General features: G+C 42.0%; 1 protein-coding gene across 3 annotated transcripts in view; it reads left to right on the top strand.

Moving 5' to 3' along the window:
- MIPEP (mitochondrial intermediate peptidase) overlaps positions 1-22,634 on the top strand; it is a 197,430-nt gene extending 174,796 nt beyond the window's left edge. For 2 of the 3 annotated variants that reach the window (XM_035003687.1, XM_035003686.1), the window contains one exon: positions 22,374-22,634. In XM_035003687.1, coding sequence (XP_034859578.1) covers positions 22,374-22,412 — 39 coding nt within the window. In that variant the 3' untranslated portion in view covers positions 22,413-22,634. Of the gene's footprint in view, positions 1-14,200; positions 14,605-22,373 lie in introns of those variants that run through there. The other variant, XM_035003685.1, reaches the window with a different exon arrangement.
- The last annotated feature ends 880 nt before the right edge of the window (positions 22,635-23,514 follow it).

Genomic DNA, 23,514 nt, shown 5'->3' on the forward strand with positions numbered 1-23,514 from the left:
CTTTAGCTAGACCTTTGCTAGAAATTCCAAGGCATTGGGCTGGATTTTTTACCCATTGAAAAATTAGAACCTAATTAAATCTTCTCTTTCAGGTACCACAGTGCTTGTTTTCCTATGTAATATGGGGGGTTAATTTTTTCATTTAAGTATTTTCACTGAAAATTTAATTATAAATGGAAGGGACTATCATGATTTTTCGTAAAATGCTCTCAGAAATCTTTTAAGGAAGATGTGGGTATTATTGGATATTCTCAATATATCAACACTTATATTTGTGGCTGACCCTCTAACTAGCTGATAAAAATTGCTTTTAGGAGGTACATCTCGTATTGGAGAAGTAGGATAGTAATGGGTCTGACATAAATGTTTCCTTGCCTACATCTGTTCAATCTAATACCTATTGCCCGTTTTCACAGAGCTCCTTGCCTTCAGCTGTTCGTTTACTCAGCATGTCCGTGTTGAGTGCTCACAGGTGCCAGGCACTGTTGTGACGCCGGGCTGTGCTGAGGGCAGGAGTGAAAGACACAAACGCCCCGTTCTTGTGGAACTTGCATTTCGTCAACTTGGCCATGAGGGGGCGCTCTTCCGGGCCCAATCTACCCAGTGCCGCAGTATGTTTAGAAAACAAATCAGCCGGCCCAGAGAGCCTACAGTTTCATGTGGCTTGGCCAAACCAAGATGACAGAAGTCCCCCACAACAACACTTGGGTCTCCCATTAGTACACTGTGCCTCCGAGTTGTCCTCCTGAGATGCAGAAGGCCTGGCGGTGGTGCCTCAGTTCCCACTCACACCTTAATGGTCCTTCCTGAACTCCGCTACATACAAGGAAGGGTTTTACATGGTTTACACGCTTGATTAATTTAATCTCCTAGCACCACCCTTAAGAGGTAGGAAGGATCACTATTCCCATTTTACAGATGCTGCAACAGGTCAGGTCCTTGACCCATGTTAGAGGCAGTGAGTAGATCAGTCAGGATTTGAACCTGTGACTTCTGGTCATAGAGATTATGCTCTTCAGCAGTCTGTGCTGTTTCATGTGTTTGCAGAACAGGACGCCGGGGTAAGGGTCTCTTATGGACCCACATAAAAGGAAAATTCCTCGGCTCATACTAATAAACCACCGAGAGCACACATTGTGTATTTCTCAGCTGGTAGTTTCTGGTCCCTCACAGAAAGCCCACTGCAAGTCAAGAAGGGATGCTGCAATTTGCTTCCTCCTGTAGGTTTTCTGTTATGTATACTCTCCCCATAGCCATGCTTAGCTTTTCCTCTTTGAGACCAGGATCTAAACACTGCACATAAATATTAGCTTACATATGGTTCCCTCAAAAGAAAAAAACAATCAAATCCTTTTCTATGTTTGTCCTTTGGCTGGTGTATTTTTCTACACACTTCCAAGAATGTTGTAACAAACCTCTCTAAAAATTGTGTTCTTTATATGAAACATCATTGTGTTAAGAAACTTAATATTATCCACACTGAAATTTGCACACTTGGGAGAGAAAAACAAGACTGTGGTTCGAACCAGGGATGATAAAATATTCAGATTCCAGTTAACACCAACAATAGAATGGTTCTGCTTTTAAACTGTTAATATTTTTCTTAATGTTGTTCTGTCAGATTTCATTAATTCACATGATTTGTTACATGTCAAAGATGAATGGGGGACATGCAGAGAAGTTCATGACTGTTGTCACTTTATAGGGCTGGATTTGTAAGACAAGACCAGCAGTGGCTTCTCATTTTCTTGTAGGCAGCCAGCCTGTACCCCCAAACAGGAATGTCCTTAGAGAATGGCTCTTAGCCAAACACTGGGTATCCCGAGGAGTAGTGACTGGTGAAATTACTAAGAGTTGTGATATAAAAGCTTAAACAATCTAGTAGGTGTTATTCTTGTATGAAAATGTAATTTTTTATAGGTGTTTGTATATGTTACTTAACTACTTACTAGGTAAATGGCAAGAGTTATAGAGTTATATTAAGTAGCAAAAGATAAAGAACACCTCCCTTCAAACTATGTGCCTCCCTGACCAAATGACAACTTTATTAACCTACTACTTTAAGACTTATGTTGCAAATGAATTCCAGGCCATTCCTTAGAGTCAGAATACCTCTGCCTTGTACTCATGCTCTTTGAATGATACCTATTCAAAGAAATCAAATATGCTGTGCTTTTAATCTTTGAGTAATAAAGATGACACAGTGACCTGTTTTTAGAATGAGTCGTCCTTAGCTCCGAGTCCCTGGATCTTTTCTGGCCCCACCAACAGATGAGCCAACTTGTGGTCAGAAGCTGGTCTGAAGGATGTGCCTGAGAATGGGGCATTCCTCTTTCTTTTCTCCCTCTGTTTGCTCCACAATCATCAGTTAAAGGCTCCTGCCACATAACCACATCTGTGTGCCGACTCCGGCTCTGCACTGAGGGAGCCCCACGGGGCAATCCAAGTCACTGTATTTTCCTCTCAGCATTCTAAACACCATTTGAAAACAACACAGTGGTTGCATAGTAGTTCAGACAGTTCCCCTCCTGGGAGAAGAGAGGTCACATGGTACAGCCGACCAGGATCCACCCTTCCTAGCTCTGCTACTTCTTGAGAAAGTCACTCACCCCCTCCCTCTGGGAGAGAAGGTGTGATTTGACGTCACAACTTGACTTCCTTCTAATGTGCTTGTCCTCAGCGCCTGTCTCAATCCCCCTGCATGGGGCACGTGTGTGTTGCTCAAGTGATAAAACAGATGCAGTAGAAGGAGCGTTACAGATTGAAGTCATGTCCTTATCTGCTTTTAAACACATTCATGGCACATGTAAAGAAATATGTTATAAGCACAATATTCTTTTACTTAACTCCCCCACTCAACAGTTTGGCAATACTTGACCGAAACTGGCTTTCTTCATGCCAAGAATTCTGGGGTGAGGTTGAACTCTTTGTATTCAGTTGCCCCCGTTGAGTTTTTCTGCTCTTTATTCCATATGCCACCCGTCAGGGTTTTTTGGTTTATATTAAGTATCACATTTCTGAGTCATAAAAGAACATAAAGTTTTTGCTATAAAGAAACAACGATGATATGGTATTTTCATTCATTTTGCTATTTTTAAAAGTCTATACTAGGATACTTTTTTAAGTGTGCTGTGGTGGACATGATGCAAAGTCCAGTTTCTATTACAATCATTTCAGAAAATGTATGGTTTTCAAGAAGACAAATATACAGTAAGGTTTGTGAGTAGCAGGGGAGTAATATTTTACACTCACTGGGAAGCAGAGTTGTTTCTTACTACACCAAATACAAGAGTGGAATGATGTGACTACTGACGATAGAAGTTAGATGGCTTCAGCCGTTTGTGAATGACGGATGAATTACTCCTGCGGATCTTCCTTTGTAAACCATTTTTTGTGTGTTTTGTGTCCTCTAAAATTTGGGTAAATGGCCCTTGTTGAGTTTTTAGGTTCAGCTTTATCTTTTAGATAATCAGAACAAAACTAACATTTTGAGAAGCTGCTCCATGCCAGGTGCCTTCTGCTATGCTACCTAATTAGTCCCCATGTGTAGGTCATATGGCCGCCATTTTCACACAATGAAACTTAGTCAGAGTTCATTCCCTTTCTGTGCCGCCTCTCCTCCTGACTCCCACGTCTTTCTCAGCTGATCTCTCAATTCTATCTTGAGATCAAGCTGGTCTTTAGAACATGGGAGATGTCAGTGACATGAGCCTGGAGGCCTTCATGATCCCCCAAAGCCTGCGGTTTGTTGTTTTTAATGTCACATCCTAACTATTCCCATTGATATCCGAGAGGCCTGCCTGACATCCACTGATCAGCAATAAAATTTTCCTTAATCTGTTTTTGTAGGAGCTCCTTTAGACTTTTGTGGTAAAGCTATCAACTTAGTTTATAATCATTTTTAGTCATGGTGGTTCCAAGAGAAAGATTCTCACCACAGCCAAATAAGCATGATGCCCAGTGAAGTTTCATGTTTCTGCCTCTGGTTATAGCATTCCTTGTACTCTACCCTTCAACCTTTGCACAAAGAATTTTATGGGGGAAAGGAAAGGTTAAAGTCCATGACTTTCACATTCCAGGAGGTTATTTCCAACACTAAACAACTTTACTTCTGTGCTTGTTTCCAGAAAAGAAACTCTCAGCTTCATTTTTACGTTTCTGGGGCCAAAAGCAGTATGCAAGTAGAAATACAAAGTAATAACTGGACAGAGTTTTTAAAAAGACCAAACCTCAGATAAGACTAAAAGAAATAGTAGATAAATGAGTTCATTCTCAGTGGAACTCCCTTCAGTTTGTTTTCCTGTGTTGCTGAACTGACTCATGAAACCAAAGTCTAGAAGCCCACAGGGCCTTACCTTAAGCTGATTAAAATCATAATACCTTACATTTCTGCAGAGCTTTATGGTTTTCAGAACACATTCATTTTTGCTATAATTATCCTATATCATCTATTCTAACTTATTACATATTATTTTTCTCCAAGAAATAAACCAGAGGATTGTGGTTTATATTCCAGGGATCATCCCTGTTGTACCTCAGGGAGCTTAATACAATCAATAGTGATAACTACTCTTTTCTTTAAAAACCTTCTTGGTCCTAGTAGCAGTGAGCGCACCCAGCACTCGGATCTTGGTTTCACACCATTCTCTGCTAAAAGGAACCAGGGCTCCTCTAAACAGTCACTGCGTATGCTTTTTGACAATTGGGAAAATCAATCAAGCTAGTGTTGAACAATGACTGTTTATGTAGCTTTCTTACTTTTAAACATCAGCTGTACCTCTGCCGACAGACAGGACTTCCTGCTCCTTGCCTGCTGTCACGTTCGTACTGTACAGATAACATCAAAAGTAAAGCCCCATGTTAAGCACATTTGGCCTATTAGGTTAGTAATCAGGTTATTAAAAAATAAGTAAATAAAAATATCAATGCTCATTACCTAAAGACACTGTGTCAATAAGACATCAATCTTTTTCAAGCAGACAGGATATTTTGAGTCCATTTAATACTTGTGTCATCCTGTCAATGAGAGCTGTCTCAAAGTGGGATGAATTTGCCTTGTGACAAAGTGGGTTTCCCATCATTCCAACTGTCTGGGAAGAAGGGCTTCAGGAAGCTAATCAGTACCAGGTCCCTTTGGTAACTCTGGAATCGAAACACTAGCTTGATTGATTTTCCTAATTGTCAAAAAGCATATGCAGTGACTTCAAGAGAAAAAGCAATTTCCATTGGTTTATGGCACTCAAAATTGGTTGTAGTTATTACTTGCAGTTTTAAAACATGCAGTTAACATTTAATCGTGTCATCTGGTTAATCCCTAAATATTGCCACGTACGGCACAAAGCTGGCAGGCCTAACATCATATGAGAATAATAAATGCACACAGGCTTTGGATGGTTATTCCTGAGTTTGCTTTTTAAATATGCCTCTTTGCTTTTTGTTTTTTTAACTAAGTGGGATTTTCAAGGGAGAGATGAAGGGAGGACAGGTTCTGCCTGACTTAGCCAACATCTGTGCCCTCTGGGCATGTATGCCCTGTGGCATATGAGTTCCCACCCCGGAGTGTATTTTACATTTGTGACTTGTGAGGCAGCCCCTCAGATATATTAAATATTAAAAGATAAGATGATTTAAAACTACTAGCATGCCAAGCAGAACTGTGCTGTTCGAGGTAAATCGGATGACTTTGGATGGGTTGCTCAAATGTTTAGAAATAGAGATCATCTTTATTTCCCTCTTGTTCTTGGGCCTGTTCTGTTGCCCTCTGCCTCCTTACTCTGCTTTGGTTTGTTTTTTTCCTAGCACATAGTTACTTCCTGACATAATGTAACCTGTATTATTTCACGTATTGGTTTGTGGTCTGTGCCCTCCAAGAAGCTGTCTGCCCCGTGACAGGAGGGGCACTGTTCTGAGCACGGCCATATCCCCAGCGCCTGCAATAGGCAGTCAGTAAACATAAAGATGAAAATATACTTACCAGGTGGAATATTTCTTGTGCCATAAAAAACTGGTGATTATTAGAAGAGGGCGGGTTTTTACTCACCTTGTCTGAGTTTTATATCACATAAATACTTCTAAGGGTTTTGTGGGCCCGAATATTTTTCCAAAGCTCTTTTCTAATGTAAAAGAAAAAAATATATATATATAGTGAACGTGCTTGTTCACTCTGACTTCGTGGCATCGAGTCTGCCCAGCTGTCGGGATATCCAGTTTGCCTTGGTCCTCCTGCTGCTCGTCCTAGCTTCCCCTCCCCGCCGTGCCCACACCGGGACCCCAGCTTTGCTGGCCTCAATCTGTTTCTGGTCCCAGAGTCTTCATCAGCAGGTAGAACGGAGCCAGGGCTCCTCAGTGAATGCTGTCCATTTCGCTACCCAACGTATTTTGTGTTCTTGGTGGAGCTTTTCCTCTAAACAGCACCTATATTTATTACATTGTATGTAACCAGTGTTCTACAAGGTAGAATAAAATAGATCATTCCTTGTGTTCTAGAATTCCTGTAATGCAAGACCAAGTCAGTGTGGTGAATGAATAGTTATTTAAGAAACAGGCGTTAAAGTGGAAAATGCTTTCTCTACTATGGGAGGTCAGAGATAAATACTGCAACTTGACTGATGGGCTTTGTTAGTAGTGGGCTTTGTTAGTAGCGGGCTTTGTTAAAGGAGGTGAGGCAACTCTTGGGGCTTCCTTCAAGTAGGACCAACTCTAACCTCTCCCTGGGGTCCAGTGGTCCCTGAGGCCTTGGCCTTCGACACCACCTCTCTCTGACGTCTCTTCCTCCTGCCAGCTGCCTTGTGTGCGTTGGCTTCCAGGACCATTTGCTTTTAGCCACACCACCTTTGCCTAAGACTGAAGGCGCTCTCCTGAATTCTGTCTTTGGTCAAAACGTAACACTTTAATACCCTTAGGTTAGTGACCGGTAGATAATGTGATAGAATAAAAAAGGCATTGTTAGTTGTTGATGACGTTAATTCATTTAAGCTTAGTGAATGTTTATTGAATACTGCTAACCAGGCACTTCAGGGACACAGAAATAAGCAGGTATAATGTAGAGATCCCACATCTATGTGAGAGGTTCCTGTCAGATTTACAAAAGGCAGCCCCCTCTGGGGGGGTGGAATTGTGGAAAGGTGCCCACTCGGGGGCTTGCACCAGAACACAGGCTGGGGGCCTGCAGGGTTCCTGGGTTTCAGCCACTCCTGCTCCCAGCCAGCCACCTTTGTACTGGGCACAGACTGGACAAGCAGGTGAGGCAGTATGGAAGGGGGTGTGCTGACGGTACAGACCTAAGTAAACATGACAAGATGCTGAGCCTCGGGAAAGCTCTCTACATACCTTTTATGTTAATGGGCACAACATCTGGGACTCTGCAGCCTGATTTCCCCAGATGCTCTAACCAAAATATACCCAATCTAATCCCAGAGACAGGTAGCATTCGGTAACAATCAGAGGCACCCACCTCTTGGAAGAGCCACTCAGATGCTCTTTGCTTATAAAAATACAAGGTCAGTATTTCAATGATACAAATAAACAAAAGAGAAAAGATGTGGGTGTTATAAGTGGAATGCCTTTATGGAAAGAGCAATTTTTTTTTTTTTTAATTTCTAAATAAATAGCCTTTGGAGCACTGAGAATAAGTAATTTCTGTGATCAAACACACCAAATAGATAACTGCATACTACCGTACTAGAAACTGAGGAGCATTTTATATAATTTTTACAGTGTAGGGTAATAGAAACTACATGGCATATTGATTTCCTTTTTTTTTTTTTTTTTTTAAGATTTTATTCATTTTTCCACAGAGAGAGAGAGAGACAGTGAGAGAGGGAACACAAGCAGGGGGAGTGGGAGAGGGAGAAGCAGGCTTCCCGCGGAGCAGGCAGCCCGATGCAGGGCTCGATCCCAGGACCCTGGGATCATGACCTGAGCCGAAGGCAGTCGCTTAACCAACTGAGCCACCCAGGCGCCCTGGCGTATTGATTTCTTTACACCAGTAAAAGGAAGTCAGCCTTTACCAGGAAATGACAGATCTTTTTCTTCTGTAAAACTTAACCCGGAAGTATCTACTATCCTTGGATTTTTTTTTTTTTTCCTATTTCATTGTCAATGTTCCACTGACTAAATTCAACAGCATAATTTTTGCTAGCAAAGAGGATGAAAAGCCTGTGGAGAAGTAACTTTTAAACAGAATTTTAACTTTTTTTTTTTTTCAGAATTTTCACTTTTAACCTGTCAATGTGTACTACATTATATATAAAATGTATACACACACACACACATATATGGCACTTTTCATTCCGGTACAATGCCTTGCTTGCGAGTGAGTATTGATTATCAAACAACTGTCTAGAAGGGGTGGGTAGAGAACCCCTTTAGACGAAAGGCCATGGCACTGTGTGTTCACTGGTGCTCAGAGCAGAGCACCTCTTACTAAACCCTGGGTATCACAAGTTCCTCCCCAAATGATTTCAGATAGTGTGCGTGCAGGAAGGAGATTCGCTATGCAGAAAAGGTCATGGGAAAATGACATAATGGAAGTCACAATGCAAGTTGGTTAGATGCGGATACATACAGTATCTGTAAGGCACGAACATTAATCTGCAGCGTGGCCCTAGAGAAACTGAGTAACTCTGTGTGCCAAGCTTTTAAATGGTCTCATCAGGATTTGACCCAGGCCATCATATTTTCAAAGCCCTTGGGATGCCCACTGCATCTGCCGGCTCACGGCGCTCCTCCCCTGCCCTCGTGGAGCTATAGATTCTCGATACGCTTTTTTGTTGCAGTTTACTTTTGGTGAGTGGTGCTCACTTTGGTCGTCTTCTCTGAATCCCAGGAAGCTGTCATTTTCTACTTGCCATGTAGATGTGATGGAGCCCTCTGCCATTTGTGTAGTCATCTGAGACGGCATCTCTGAAGTCTGGCTTTATTTGAGATATGAGAGCCTTTTTGTTCCCAAGTAAATAACTTGTAGTAGACTCATTCCAGGAAGGACACCAGCAATTCCACTTTTAGATTATATCAACTGTAACTACGTTCTAAAGGAATGCAGATAATATTCCTTCAGCTCTTTTTGATTGCTTAATGGAAATGTTATAAAATCTACTTTAAAGATGGTCATTATAGATGCTGTTCTTAACATGTGGTTACAAATGTGTGCTGTTGGCAGTGGCTAAAAACAGGTTAGAAAAGCAGATGTCATTTCTCCAAAGCTCTTGATCTAGATTCTTAGCTTGACACCCCAAGGCATCAAGCTTCAAGTGTGGAGCAAATTAGAAGCCCTGAGTTTCTTAGGCAGGACTGGGTTCCGAGGGACACTGGTGCATTTCCATCTAGCGAGCATACCAATAAAAGGCAAAATAATAATAGTAGTGGCAGAAATTTAGAGCAGATTTTAGTGGAACAGTTGAAACTGGCATTCGCTAACCAACTCTTGTTTGAAATGCTGCCAGAGAGCATAGAGACAGGAAAATGTCTCTTGGTTTAATTGGATCATTTCCTGAAAGATCGTTTTACAAGATATCTTCCAGTGTTTATTTGAGGCTTTTCAACTATCTCTAAGAGAAACTTTTTCCTTTTGATTATTATGTAACATTACTAATAACGAAACTAGATCAAGGAACGATCAAGCCAAAACCCAATTTTCTTTTACTTAATAGTTCATCTTGACATTAAAGTTTTTTTTTAAATAGAATAATCCCTTTTTTTTTTAAGATTTTATTTTATTTATTTATTTGACAGAGAGAGACACAGCGAGAGAGGGAACACAAGCAGGGGGAGTGGGAGAGGGAGAAGCAGGCTCCCCGCAGAGCAGGGAGCCCGATGCGGGACTCGATCCCAGGACCCTGGGATCATGACCTGAGCCGAAGGCAGTCGCTTAACCAACTGAGCCACCCAGGCGCCCTAGAATAATCCCTTCTTAATCTCAGAGTGTTCACCTCTCAAATATTTGAATAACATTATCAAGTTCTTTTTCTACCTCATCACACAAGGTAGGGAATATCAAGTAACACGTGTGTTGTTTTTTAATCTTTCTCCTTACAGAACTAAAGGTATGTTTAGTTTGATTAAGCCGTAGGGTCAGGAGGATGGCTAAACTCCACTATGTTTTCCCTTCAATCGGTCTAAAGAAAACAGAGCTTTAAAAAATTCTCAAAATCCTAAATCACACGCTCAAAATAATTGGAATTCTGGCCCCTTGTTCCCCACTGTCTTCCGTTCCATGCACATGCTTTTTTCACTTCAGGATAGGAATTTTGTCAAAACACCACAGTGGCCTCACATACTGATTTTCCTGAGATAACTAGTTGGGTATTAAGCAGTTACGACTAATTTCTACTGCTTTGATATTTCTGGATTTGAGTGGCAGGGCAAGAGTAACAGCAACAGCAACAACAACAAGCACGAGAGCGGTACGAGTAACTACTTCTAGAAACATCCGTGCAGTGTGTTTGCTGTCCCAGATGCTGTGCTCAGCTCGGCGCCCTGCTCGGCAGGGTCCTGCGGCGCTTACTGCCCAGGGTCACACCGGAGCAACGGAACCATGACTCACATTCAGGGTGAGCTGGTTATCTCTTAAACTTACTTTTCAGCTTATACCAGGAAGCTTTGGCTTTAGAAAAGATTGTGCGCATCTTCTGCCGTATTTTCCCGCTTGTTCTTTTACAGTGTTTGGCACCTGAGTTGCTTGTCACAAATACACTGATGCTCAAGGAGGATACCGTTGGGTTCCCAGAGCAAGCTTTCCTGGGGACAGATGTTGGCGTATGCTAACTAGCATTGATAAGGTATCAACTGGCTTACATGTCGTAAAGTGGTTCTGTAGCAAAATCAGATTTGTTGAGTGAGAACGCGTGCATGCCCAGCAAGGTGGGGTACTTTACGACACACTCATTGGCAGCAACCTTCCTGTCTGGCATGGCGTAACAGGAACAAATGAGGAAAGCATGTCATGGAACCAGACTTAGAATTTAGTGGCTCCAGGATTATGACATAGTTTCAATAATAGAGGTAAATGGCAACGGGGAATAATAGCCAAGTGAATAGAATCCCTAATCTTTGGCTTGTTTGCATATTTACTCAACGTGGCCTCTGAATTAGCTGAGAGCTTTTTGGAAGAAAGAAATGGAAGAGAAAGGAGCACCTGCATTCTCAAGGCTCAGACCTCCCTTTTGTAAATGCACTGATTTTTGAAGAGGGTGTGTATGTGTTTAATGTGTGGGTGTGTTTGTTTAAGGAAGACATGGAGCTTCAAAAGGCAAACTGTTTTGTAACCCAGAAGTGTAATTGTAAATGGAGTTATTACATCTGACGATGAAGTTAACATAAACCAATTTGGAAACAGATCGCATATGTGGGGCTCCACTGGCTGGATCAGCTTCTTTCCCGCAGGAAGCTCAGATGCTCTGTGTCAATCCATTCGGCCACCCTGTAGACAGAAGCTTCTATTTGACCAGAGACTGATAGTAACACAGCCTAGGGGGCAGTCAGGTTTTTTCAGTTCAAAGGAAGAAAGGAATTTCACTTTCTGGCTGATACTGTGGTTTGCCCAGGAACTGATTGTAGATAGTGGGAATCCACCTTTAGAAAAAGGTGTGGGTAACCACAGCCTTGTAGCAGAGAAAAACTTCAAAGTGGAGAAGGTGAGCAATACAGTTGCCCTAGGCTTGGGAGAGACAGATCTGGAATGAGAGTTCTGATCTCGTAAAATTCACTTTAGACTTTTCAAACTGCCAGGCCAGCCTTTGTACTGTAATTCTTCATCAGGCTGAGCTGCATTTGGCACATATAATTATTTCAGTGCACAAAAAAATAGCCATTTACTCTTATGATGGTTTTTTTTTTTTTAAGATTTTATTTCTTTATTTGACAGAGAGAGAGACAGCGAGAGAGGGAACACAAACAGGGAGAGTGGGAGTGGGAGAGGGAGAAGCAGGCTTCCCACCGAGCAGGGAGCCAGACGTGGGGTTCGATCCCAGGACGCTGGGATCATGACCTGAGCCGAAGGCAGACGCTTAACCGACTGAGCCACCCAGGCGCCCCTTATGATGGGTTTTTAGAGCTGGTAGTGGTGTTGGGAATACACAGACATGCCTTTTCACTCATTCCTAGATCTGGAGAGAGGATCTGCCTGTCGGCATATCCCCCTTATTCTTACGTTTGCTAACGGAGGCTGGGGGTGGCGGAGCCGGCTTACCATCTGGGCAAAGCAAAGGCTCCATCTTAGTACTTTGGAACCTCTTCCTCCTTGTTTTTTAAACTGTGGTAAAGTATATATGAGGGCGCCTGCGTGGCTCAGATGGTTAACCGTCTGCCTTCGGCTCAGGTCATGATCCCACGGTCCTGGGGTCGAGTCCCGCATTGGGCTCCCTGCTCAGCGGGGAGCCTGCTTCTCCCTCTGCCTTTCTCTCTCTGTCTCTTATGAATAAATAAATAAAATCTTTAAAAAAAAAAGTATATATGATAAAAAATTTACCATTTTAACCATTCTTAAATATGTGTTTCAGTGGCCTTCACAATGTTGTATATTCACAATTCTGTGTAACCATCACCACTGTCCACTTCCAGAACTTTCCCATCATCCCAGTGATCTCTTCTTGATAAACCTTTTCTCACAGCTACTAACAAGGGAGAAAAATAGATCGATTTTAGTTGCATTTTTTGTTTCCTTCTTTTAGCAGATAAACAGTTATCTCCTAAAAAGCAGAGGGCAAAAAGTAGAAAAAAGTAAAGCAAACAGTGATTCATTAGCTGGGTAATTAGCTTGTGATTGTGAGTTTGATGATCATATCCTAAATACTTAATCGTAGACCAATGTTTGGGAATTGAGCTTGTGCACATAAATAAATAAGTAAATAAACAACCTCATCCTTTAACTCACTGAACTGGGAAGTAGGTTTTCCTTAAACCTTTGGATCTGATTGTTATTGCTATCAGCTATGGAGCATTTTCTGTCTTAAATGTGCTATCTTTTTAAATTCTTATAGCAATCTAGCAAAGTAGATGACACTTTGCCAATTTTATGATCTTCTGACATTATATTACACTCTAACATTTTACCTTCATTCAGATTGCTCTTAGCAGAAGTGAGGTATAGGAAGTGAAGTGACTGGTGTAAGGCATCTTAAGCAGTTGGTTATCTTAGGTAATTGCTCACCAAACCCTTGCTCTAACCATCAGGATACAGTACCTTGTTTAGAGGCATTTCAAGTTTTGCTTAGAAAAGGAAGAATTTATCTTACCTCTCTATTCCTCCTTGGCAACCCTTCAAAGGAAAACTTTTGTGTAGTCAGAAAAGGAGAACTACATTGAAATTTAAGTTATAAAATGCTATGCCAAACCAGGTAATGTTCCACTCAGCCTAAAATCCTAACCTGCACATTGCCCCCAAGGCTGTTTATCGAACCACATGGTAGTGACTCTGACCAGCAGGCTCTGGTCCCAGTAGGGAGTTCCCAGGACATTTCTTTTTGGGAGCCTATAGCTTTTCTTGGTCCACCAGCCTGACCCTTAAATAAATGACACCTGTAGGTCCTAACTATAAACTTGACTGATATAATTTAACCCAAGTACCAGTGTCTGGCAATGTAAGATTATGATTGGCTTTTAGCTTTGGTTTTTAACAGAACTGCTATTTGTCCCTGGCCATCTTGGGCTCTGAACACCGTGCCAGTCCCATAGATATCAGGTCTACATCCACCTGGCACCCAAATATGCAACACCTAGGCCTCGGCTTTCCTCGACAGCTTTGGACACACATCCAATCCACGAACTTTCGTTGCACCTTTGAAACCCACAAATGTAAGGGCGATTTTTTCCCCCTTGATTCAGCAAGGAAAGAACCAGCTTCAGGAGGACCCAAACACTACTGAGATGATCCCACCCTGCTTCTTAGCAGACCTCCCATCACACTCCTACCACACCTGGCCAAGATGGTGAGGCAGAGGAATACTTGTGTTTCTTCTTTGGCCTGGAAGACCCTCCTTTCTTCCCCAGTGAACTTGGAGAGAGGAAATCTGATGTAAAGCTTGCTGTATATCACTTAGACTTTATGAATCTGAGGAAAGACAGTCATTTAAATGAAAAAAAAAATTACCTGCTCAAGCTCTGGGTATAGCAAGTTGATCCTTAATCAAACAAAAATATCGGTGTCCCCAGGTGTCACTAAATCCCTTTTAACAACTTGTGAACTGATCTTTTTATCAACTAGGAATCTTCTTGGAAAAAAATCGAACCAAGCCTGGCTTACCAAAGCAGAATGTTTTGGAACAATATGGAGATGGCCACAAAATCAAGAAGAAGTCCCAGCAGGGCCCAGAAAGAGCGGCTTCCCACACCGTCAGGGTGCTGGTGCCACGAGGGGCCCCTGACTCTGTCACTCCCTCCTTTGCACCAGTTCTGTACCTTATATGCACCTTTGTTCTGTATTAACATGATGTATCTCCATGGTTTTCTTTCATGGTATTATTTCATTAAGTAATGAACTGGTCAAGAACAGAAATAATGTCCTGCTCATATCTGTGTGCCTGGTGTCTTTAGCACACAGTGCTTGGCACACAGGTACCCAGAACATTTAATTTTTTATAAATGTTTGAACAGACTTTCCGTCTTTTTTTTTTTTTTTTTAAGATCTTATTTGAGAGAGAGAGCATGCGCGCATGAGCAGGGGGAGCTGCAGGCAGAGGGAGAAGCAGACTCCCTGCTGAGCAGGGAGCCCACGGAGGAGCTGGATCCCAGGACCCTGAGATCATGACCTGAGCCGAAGGCAGACGCTTAACGACTGAGCCACCCGGGCGCCCAGACTTTCTGTCTTAAATGGAGTAGGGCATGACTGTGGTTCTGTTCACTGCCATGGTGCATGGAGCTCGGCAGCCAGGGAGGGCGTCCTTTCTGAACCTCTTAAAGGAGGGAGCTAAGTCTATAGGGAGTCGACCTCAGCAACATCCAGCACCTCCCCACTATGAATCACCCTACGATGACTCCATTTTCAGAATTCATGACATTCTTTTTTTTTTTTTTAAGATTTTATATATTTATTTGACAGAGACAGAGACAGTGAGAGCAGGAACACAAGCAGGGGGAGTGGGAGAGGGAGAAGCAGGCCTCCCGCTGAGCAGGGAGCCCGATGCGGGGCTCGATCCCAGGACCCTGGATCATGACCTGAGCCAAAGGCAGACGCTTAACGACTGAGCCACCCAGGCGCCCTCAATTCATGACATTCTTGCCGACCACCGGCTCCTGTAGTGACTTCCTGGTCTTTTTCCTGGAGAAGGAGCCCCAGCTGGGCCCTCTGGGCTCCTAGTGACGGAGGTCTGATTACAGTTCTCAAGCTCAGAACAGTCAGAATTGCTACATGGAAGAAGCCTCTGAGATGTGTTCCGAGCTGTCCTCACAAGAGAGGCAATAATCGAAAAACACAAAGCACTGTTTCCCAGGGAGTTGCTAGTAAGCAAAATACACTCTGCTTCCTTTCCTAAAATAAAAACGCTGCCGCCACCCCCTGAAGCACGCCTCCCATCTGGGAGACTGACCTCTCAAGCAAGGCCCGTCACGGTGTCATGCTCCTCCCACAGCTCCGTGCCTTATGGCAGCTTCCCTTCTGGCCTCCTCCGCCGCCCCCAGACTTTCAGACTATTTTCATGCCAAATCCACTTGATCCTTTCAGGTGCTTTTCCAGCCAGCTGTGTCCTCTCTCTTGAGGCTTGGTAATCATAACTTTGAACAGCGTCCCAAACAAACCCTACTTTTGTTTCCTAAGATTGTTTGCCATTTCACTTGAGAAACAAATATTTTTTAGTTTAGTTAAATAGAAAACTAATACAATCTTTCTTGCCCCATACTTTTCAAGTTATGGTTGCCCGTGGAGAGAAACCCGATCTCATTTTCCACTTTAATCAGTTTCCACATGTCCATCTGGGCTGTGGTTCTCACACTTCATCAGGGTCACTGACTGCCGAGCCCACTCCCAGTTCCTGATTCGTTAGGCCTGGGGTTCCAGACCCAACTTTTGTATTTCTAGCAGGTTCCCAGGTGATACACATGATGTTCGTCAGAGAACTACACTCTTAGAACCAGTAGGTCATATATTTCTATAAAACAGATTCTTAGTCATGTTTATGTATAGTATATATACTCTATCTTCCTAATAAATAGTCATCTTTTTGCCTACCTTCAGTTGACTTTAGGCACTCTGGTCCACAGTGAGTGAGTGAGTGAGTGAGTGAGTGAGTGAGTGAGTGAAAGAAAAAATCCTTACAGAGATTTTATTTCTAGTTACTTCAGTCACCCTTCTTTGCTTTCACTAAACTTTGGCCACACTCAGCCACAGTTTTATTGGATTGGGCACCCTTGCTTAGTGTTCAGCAATATAGGAAATGGACCCAAAGAAGAGATAGAACTATTCTACTTCTCTTTCAAGGCTCAAAATAATTCTAATGTTTTTAAGTGCCCCAATCATTTCCTGTATTCTCGAGGTGCTTAGTAAAAGGGGCCAGAACAAGAGTCCATCTCTGCCACATTGTCTTAGAGGTGTAATTAAACTGCCAACCAGGTGCCCTGTCATGTTCTCAAAGAATTGTATTAGTTGCACATCCGGACAGGCACTCAAGAGGTTAAAGAGTTCCTGCCAAGAAGGTGTTGATATTTAAATGATGGCCTGGTTAGATTATGTATTACATATCACAAACTAACAGGGCGTGAACTTGCAGCTTTGTACACATATACAACTCATCCTGGAGCCGACAAAATCCGTTCTTGGTAAAAGCATAGAAATAGGCATAGTTGGGAGCCCCTTCAACATGTAAGGGCTTCTGTTTGCAAGGGGTTACCACAGATACTTGGAGGCCACCCAGAAAACATCCTTAAGTGCAGAACTCCTAGCTACTTTTCTCTGCCAGTATCATGCCTACAGCTGCAGGGGCAGCCAAGCGTGGCTGAGCATCGTGCCTGGAGAGGAAGAGCCATTTTCCTGGTCCCAGCCTCTTCAGCAGAGTTTACTCCCCATGTTCTCTGTGCTCTACCTCCGGGGACAGTTCAGTAGTTGTGACTGTGGGTGAAGTGTCCTCGGTAGCACCAAAACCCAGCTGCCCATAAAACAGTGGACATTTTGGCTCTGTGTTCAAGGCAGTAAGGGGACAGTTAATAAGTTGGGACCATATAGCCATGGGTGACATCAGGAAGCTGTCCGACCCTCCCCTAGCCCCCAGAATATCTCCACACAGGTGGGTTTTGTCATATCTAGGATGCTGATGTTGAAATATGCACCTTTTTAGAATGTGTTGTTTTGCAAAATTCTAGGGCCTGAGGCAGTATAATATATCACAGTGCTCTGGGAGCATGGGCTCTGGCACCTGCCTTCACGGTTCAACAAAAAAAGTAAGAGTTCTTGACCTCTCTTCGCTCTGTTTTCTTACTTGTGAGATAGGTTCCTCACAGGTGAGTTTTAGCACGGTGCCTGGCGCACAGTGAATCCTCAGCAGATAACGGCCGTTATCACTTTGTTTGTTTTCCCATAAACCCTTTCTAGACCAGCTGTGGGGGGTCAGGTCCTCCTGCCTGGCATCTATCCTTTCTTTATTCCAGCTCTGTGCCAATAGGCATCAGAAAGAAGAGCACATAGTACGATTTGGAAACCCTTATTGCTTCAAGAGTCAGTCTTGGAATCCTTTTGATATCATAATTTATTTTAGTGAGGCCCAGCATAATTGCCCTCATACTTCAAGGTTATGAAACATGCTAGTTTGAGCAGAGCAGTCGAGACGAAAGTGTCCTGGCTTGTACCAACTTTTATTAGCCCATTTGCCTCTCAGGTAAAATGAAAAAAATAAATAAAATCATCATTCTTCAACTACTCATTATATATTCTCTCTTTCTCTGGGACGAGTAGATGAAACTCAACTACCTCTTTTCCTTTTTATGAACTAATATGTACAATGTCTGTCCTAATGCAGTTTTGTCTTTCTTACATTGCTGTCAACACTTTTTGTAGTTGTGCAATTTCAGTCCTTTTGGCAACATCAGTCTGTCTTCCCGCCACCACCCCCTCCCCGAGTTAGGTGACTTCCACAGTGAAATATGTTTGTAAATTCCACCCACTTCTGGACCTAACAGCCCCAAGCTGGCTCCCAGGGGCTCCCAAGAAACTGCGGGTCTAATCATCACCCTTTAAGATCAAGACTTGAAGACAAAGGGGACATCTTTGTCAGCTTCTTAAAAAAATCAAGGAGTTCCTGGAATTTTTTTGACCATACACACATATAAAAGCTCATTTCAATTTTTCTAACTTGGGGAACTGCCCGAAAATACTGCATTTTTCTTTTAATTCTCTGTGTAGAAGTTAGTTCATGTTGACACTTGCAGAACATTTAAATCTAATTAAAGCAAGGATACCATGACAATATGCCAAGAGAAGTCTTGCCTCAGGATCTATTTATCCCTTTGGGTCTTGATTTCCTCTTTTGGGGGCCTTCATCTTTAGCGGTCACATGGTGTACAAAATTACCAAACCATTTACTGCTGACCAGATTTGACTTAAAAATACCAGGAGTGTGTATGTTTTTAAAAGCTTTTGCTGTGGCCACGATTGCCATTCTCTGAGATGCGGGCCTGGTTGAGGATGGGAAATTGGAGAAGGATGTGTGATAGTTAGGTCCATGTCCCGAGAAGGACAGAGCAAGGTCATATTTATATTGACAGTTTGTCGAGTTAAAATGAACCACTTCAAAGGGGCAGGAGGCCATGCTTAACTGAATAGGTTGGCTCTAAATAGACGGGTTTTACCTTCTGACAGTTCCGGGCATTTAACTATAAACGACCAGTCATTTAATTATAGAATGTTTCACATACTAAAAGGAAGAAAAGGGTATAATAGGTTAACACATTTGATTGAAAGCCTTGTTTAAATGTTTTCCCTACAGCTGTTCCCTGCATTAAGAAACTTGGTGTGTAGGAAATCCATGAAACCCGATTTATTAATCAGATTGCTTCTACTTAAGCAATAACCTGCATCTGAAGATCCAGTGGGAAACGTGCTACACTAGCAATTATCAAAGATTCAGCATTTCTATCCTTAGTGACACAGCTGGATCAGAGGAAAGGCCTTCTTTAACCCATAGAGATTATTTTACTGTAAAAAGAAAATTGTGTTTTGAACTTTCATGTTGTAAATACAGAGCAATGACATTGTCTTTCAGTAACTGCTTCTTATTTCTCAGATCATCCATTTTTCTTTTTTCTTTAAGATTATTTATTTATTTGACAGAGAGAGAGAGGGAGACAGTGAGAGAGGGAATACAAGCAGGGGGGAGTGGGAGAGGGAGAAGTAGGCTTCCCACGGAGCAGGGAGCCCGATGCGGGGCTCGATCCCAGGACCCTGGGACCATGACCTGAGCCGAAGGCAAATGCTTAATGACTGAGCCACCTGGGCGCCTCTCTCAGATCATTCCTGAATGGAGATAGTAGAATTTGAACTTGAATGAGGATGAAACTATTTTGGTCCACAGTTGAAAATATTACAATATTCTTATTGTTCTTAACTACTCCAGGTCTAGTTAGTGGCTTACGAGTATGTGTTTGGAGCTACTGTTTTTATGTCTGCCACACAAGCCAGTCCTTGGGCAGTTTCCCACATGGTCTCTCTCACCACTGGGAATGACCGTGTCTGTGTGTCCCATCCTGGGCCCGCCTCTGAGCTCTCTGTTCTCACTGCTGACTGAGGCCTGGTGGCCTGTACATGGAGCCACCCCCCTGGCACCTAAACGTGACAAGCTGTCGGTTTTCTTCCAGCGCTCTGGCTCAGTTACCTTCCCATCCTGGTCACTCTGGTTCCAAACCTTAGAGTCTTCATAAAACATATCTCCCAGAGCCTCCTCCAGCCTTCCTCCCGCCCCCCTAGACCACTTCGTGGTCAGTATACATTCTGCCTTTTCCCACCTTGGTACCTTCCTGCGTGGTCCTCTCCACCTGGAGGGCCCTAATTTGAACCCGAATCTTCTCAATCCTTCAAGTTTCTACTCAGATCCCAATCCCCCACAAAGCCTTCTAAATCGCTCATCAGAATTCATCTTCCACCCTCTCTCCTCCCACCAGTTGCACTTTGTATGCTGTTAACACCCACAGTTGACTTTTCCCCGATGTTTTATGTTTAACATTTTCAGATGTTCAGAAAAGTTGAATGACTAGCACAGTAAACACTCATGTATTTGCCATTTAGATTCTACAATGAACATTTTGTTGTCTTTGTCACACATCCAGCCATCCATTCCTCCATCAGCCCATCAATCCACCATGTATACATATTATATATATAATATATGTAATTTTTCAAATCACATGTCAGACAGCAGTACATTTTACCCAGACATTTTTATACGCATACTTGTTTACTTTTCTTTTTTAGATAAAATTTATATACAGTGAAATGCGTAAATCTTTAATGTAGCATTTAATGAATTCTGACGCAAGTATGCACCTTAGTAACCAGTCACTATCCAGATATAGAACATTACCTTCACACCAGAAAGTTGGCTTGTGTCCCTTCTCAGTTGATTGTCATCTCCACTCCTGAAAGCATCCACTGTTCTGATATTTTTTCAGCACAGATTAGTTGGGCCAACTTTTGGACTTCCTATAAATGAAATCAAACAGGATATACTCCTCTGTGTAAGACTTTTTGAGATTCATCCATGTTCTTGCATATATCAGTGGGTTGTTCCTTTTTGTTGCTGAGTGATACTCCATTAACGAATATACCGTGTATGTTTATCCGTATCCTGTTGATAGAAACTTGTGTCATTTCCAGTTTAGGGTTGTAAAGTCCTTTTTTGTTGACATACCTTCATTTCCCTCAGGTAAATACCTAGGAGGAAATTGCTGGGTCATAGGGTAGGTGTGTGCTTAGTTTTATAAGAAACCACTAGATCTTTTTCTAAAGTGGTTGTACCATTTCACCCTTCTATCACTGATGTGTGACAATGCAGGCTGGCCCACAGCCTTGCCTACATTTGGTCTTTGTAATTTTAGCCATTCTGGTGGGTGTGTTGTATCTTTTTGTGGTTTCAGTTTTCTTTTCCCAGATGACAATGATGTTCTGTCTTCTCAGTGCCTGTTAGTTGTGTTTATTTGGTTGTCTTCTTTTGTGAAAGGTCTACTCAAATCTTTTGTCCATTTTAATTTTTTTAAAATTCTTTTTATGATAAGCTGGAGTCCTTTATATATTTTGGATACCAATCTAATGTGAGATATATATTATGTTGAGTGTTTTCTCCCATTCTGTCATTTACCTATTTTCTTCATTGTTTTTTTTAAAGAATAGAAGTTTCTTATTTTGATGAAATCAATATTGCAATTTTTTTCTTTTATGGTTATTACTTTCTTGTCCAAAGGAACCTTTGCCTGCCTCAAAGTAGCAAAGGTATTTTCTTCGACACGCTTCATAATTTTAGCTTTTACAGTTATCCATATTGTGATGTAGCCTGTTCGTCTTTGACTGACCTGGCCTGATCCTTTCTACACAGCAAATACTCAAGATATACTGAATTGCGTTAAAGGTTGAGATTGTAATAGAGGACTCTAGCAATCTTTTAATGTCTCCGTGTTGAAATGAGTTTTATGGGATCCACCCCCAAATTAAATGCCAGTTTATAGAGCCCTGTCCAACCCTTGAGTTACCATTATCTGCCAAGAATATAGGTCAAGGCAATAGGTTGACTGCTTGAATATGTGTCTTTGGCTTCTTTGGAGTGAAGAGTAGAGATAGATTTAGCTTTTTACTGAATTGTTAATATGTGCTAGACACGATGCCTCATTGTTTTCTACTACATCTTCTTGTTTTATCTTGATAGCCACCTTGAATGTTGGATGAGGAAATCTGAGTACCAGAGATGTTAAGTGACTTCCTCATTATTCAATTAGAAAGTTGCAAAGCTAGGAGTTCTCCAAGATAGGAAAGTCTGGAGGAAAGCCAATAACTTGATTCTGATACAAGATTTCCACAAAAGAATAACATTTAATTGATTTTAAAGTGTATGAAACTAGATAATAAAACTTGATAAACAACTAAACGTATTAAGTTCTGAACCAGTGCACTCAAAGATAACTAAAAATTCAGCCTAACATCACTCTAAGTATATAGTAATATCTGCAATATAAAAACTCTTGGGAAACGAATTTGGTCCTAAATCTCTATTAAAATCATAAGTAGCCTCAGGGTCCACCCACCACTGCCCAAGAATTTTTTTCACTCATGACTTTTTGTAGCGTTTACGTAAGCAGGTCATACAAGCTCTCATTTCAGAAAGCCAGAATGTTCCCCTCGTGTATAGTGTCTTTGTCCCTCTTTATTGTCTGCAGGTGGATGTGTTGGCTGATCTTTTCTTTGTTTGCAGGTATGCTTCAGAAGTGTCCTTCTATCGATGACTTTGTAAATGCCCTTGTTTCCGACTTGGATCCGGACTTTGAAACTTTCCTCATGGATTCTGAATGATGGAAGCACCTTGGCTCTTTTAAATCAAGGCCATGTAGATATGAACTATGTTGTAAATACTACAGCTGTGAACACTCGTTTCTGATTTCATTATTCACTTCTGTAATAACTTCTGAAAACCCTTAAACTGATGGAACTTGGAATAAATAATTTGTTTTAATTATGCTGGCTTTTAGCCTGTTTGGCAGATTTTTGAACATATGGAAATCTACTCAGTGAGCTAATAAAAACTAGAGCCTAGTGTTGTTAAATTCAAGGTATGGGCACTTCCTTAAGCCAACCAGTCTCCTGTTGAACTTTTCCCCTTGCATCGATCTCTAATTGGTTAAATTAGAGACTTAATTAAAAGCAAACTTATTTTAGTTTGAAACAGTCTTCGGAAGAGTTACACAGTGTAGTTCTTTTGAATGATTACCATTGGAAAATGTGCTTGGAGCAAGTATGGTTTCCAGAGTACTTACAGTTGACTGCACTGATTTGCTCTGAGTGCTTAGGCTATACAGATGGACTCAGAACAGAGAGGATTTGAACTTGTGCTTTTCTGGCTTGATTATGAATGTACAAAGATAAGTGCAATTACCAAGTGATGTGCCAAGATCCAGCATAAATGAGGAAAGGGGGATTCAGACCGTGTCTGGCTTCATCCTGAACCCATCTGCTTTACATTCTTGCATATTGTATGTGTGTTAATAATAGAAAAGAAATTGTTCAGTGGGGTTTTCCCACCATCAAAGTCAAGAATTTAATTATAGACTTGAGCTTAAAATGACATCTGCTAGCAGCCTCTTCAACTTCCCACTAAATGACCAAAGATGGTGCAAAAAGAGTAGATTTGAGATCCCCACAACTAGGACACATGTCCAGCCGATGCACAGGATCTGGAGGCATTTCTACAAGCCCAGAAATAGATGAAGAAATGTCAGTGACCCAGGCGTGCCAGATCCCCCTGGAAGCAAGGGGGAGACCTTTCATTCTGTCCCCACCTCCTGCTTGCACTGAGAACCCCAAAGTGTGTACTGGCCAGAGAGCTGACCTGCTGGCCC

This window comes from Mirounga leonina, unplaced genomic scaffold (assembly GCF_011800145.1).
Source record: "Mirounga leonina isolate KUSES-001 unplaced genomic scaffold, KU_Mleo_1.0 Mir_127, whole genome shotgun sequence".
Taxonomy (NCBI): domain Eukaryota; kingdom Metazoa; phylum Chordata; class Mammalia; order Carnivora; family Phocidae; genus Mirounga; species Mirounga leonina.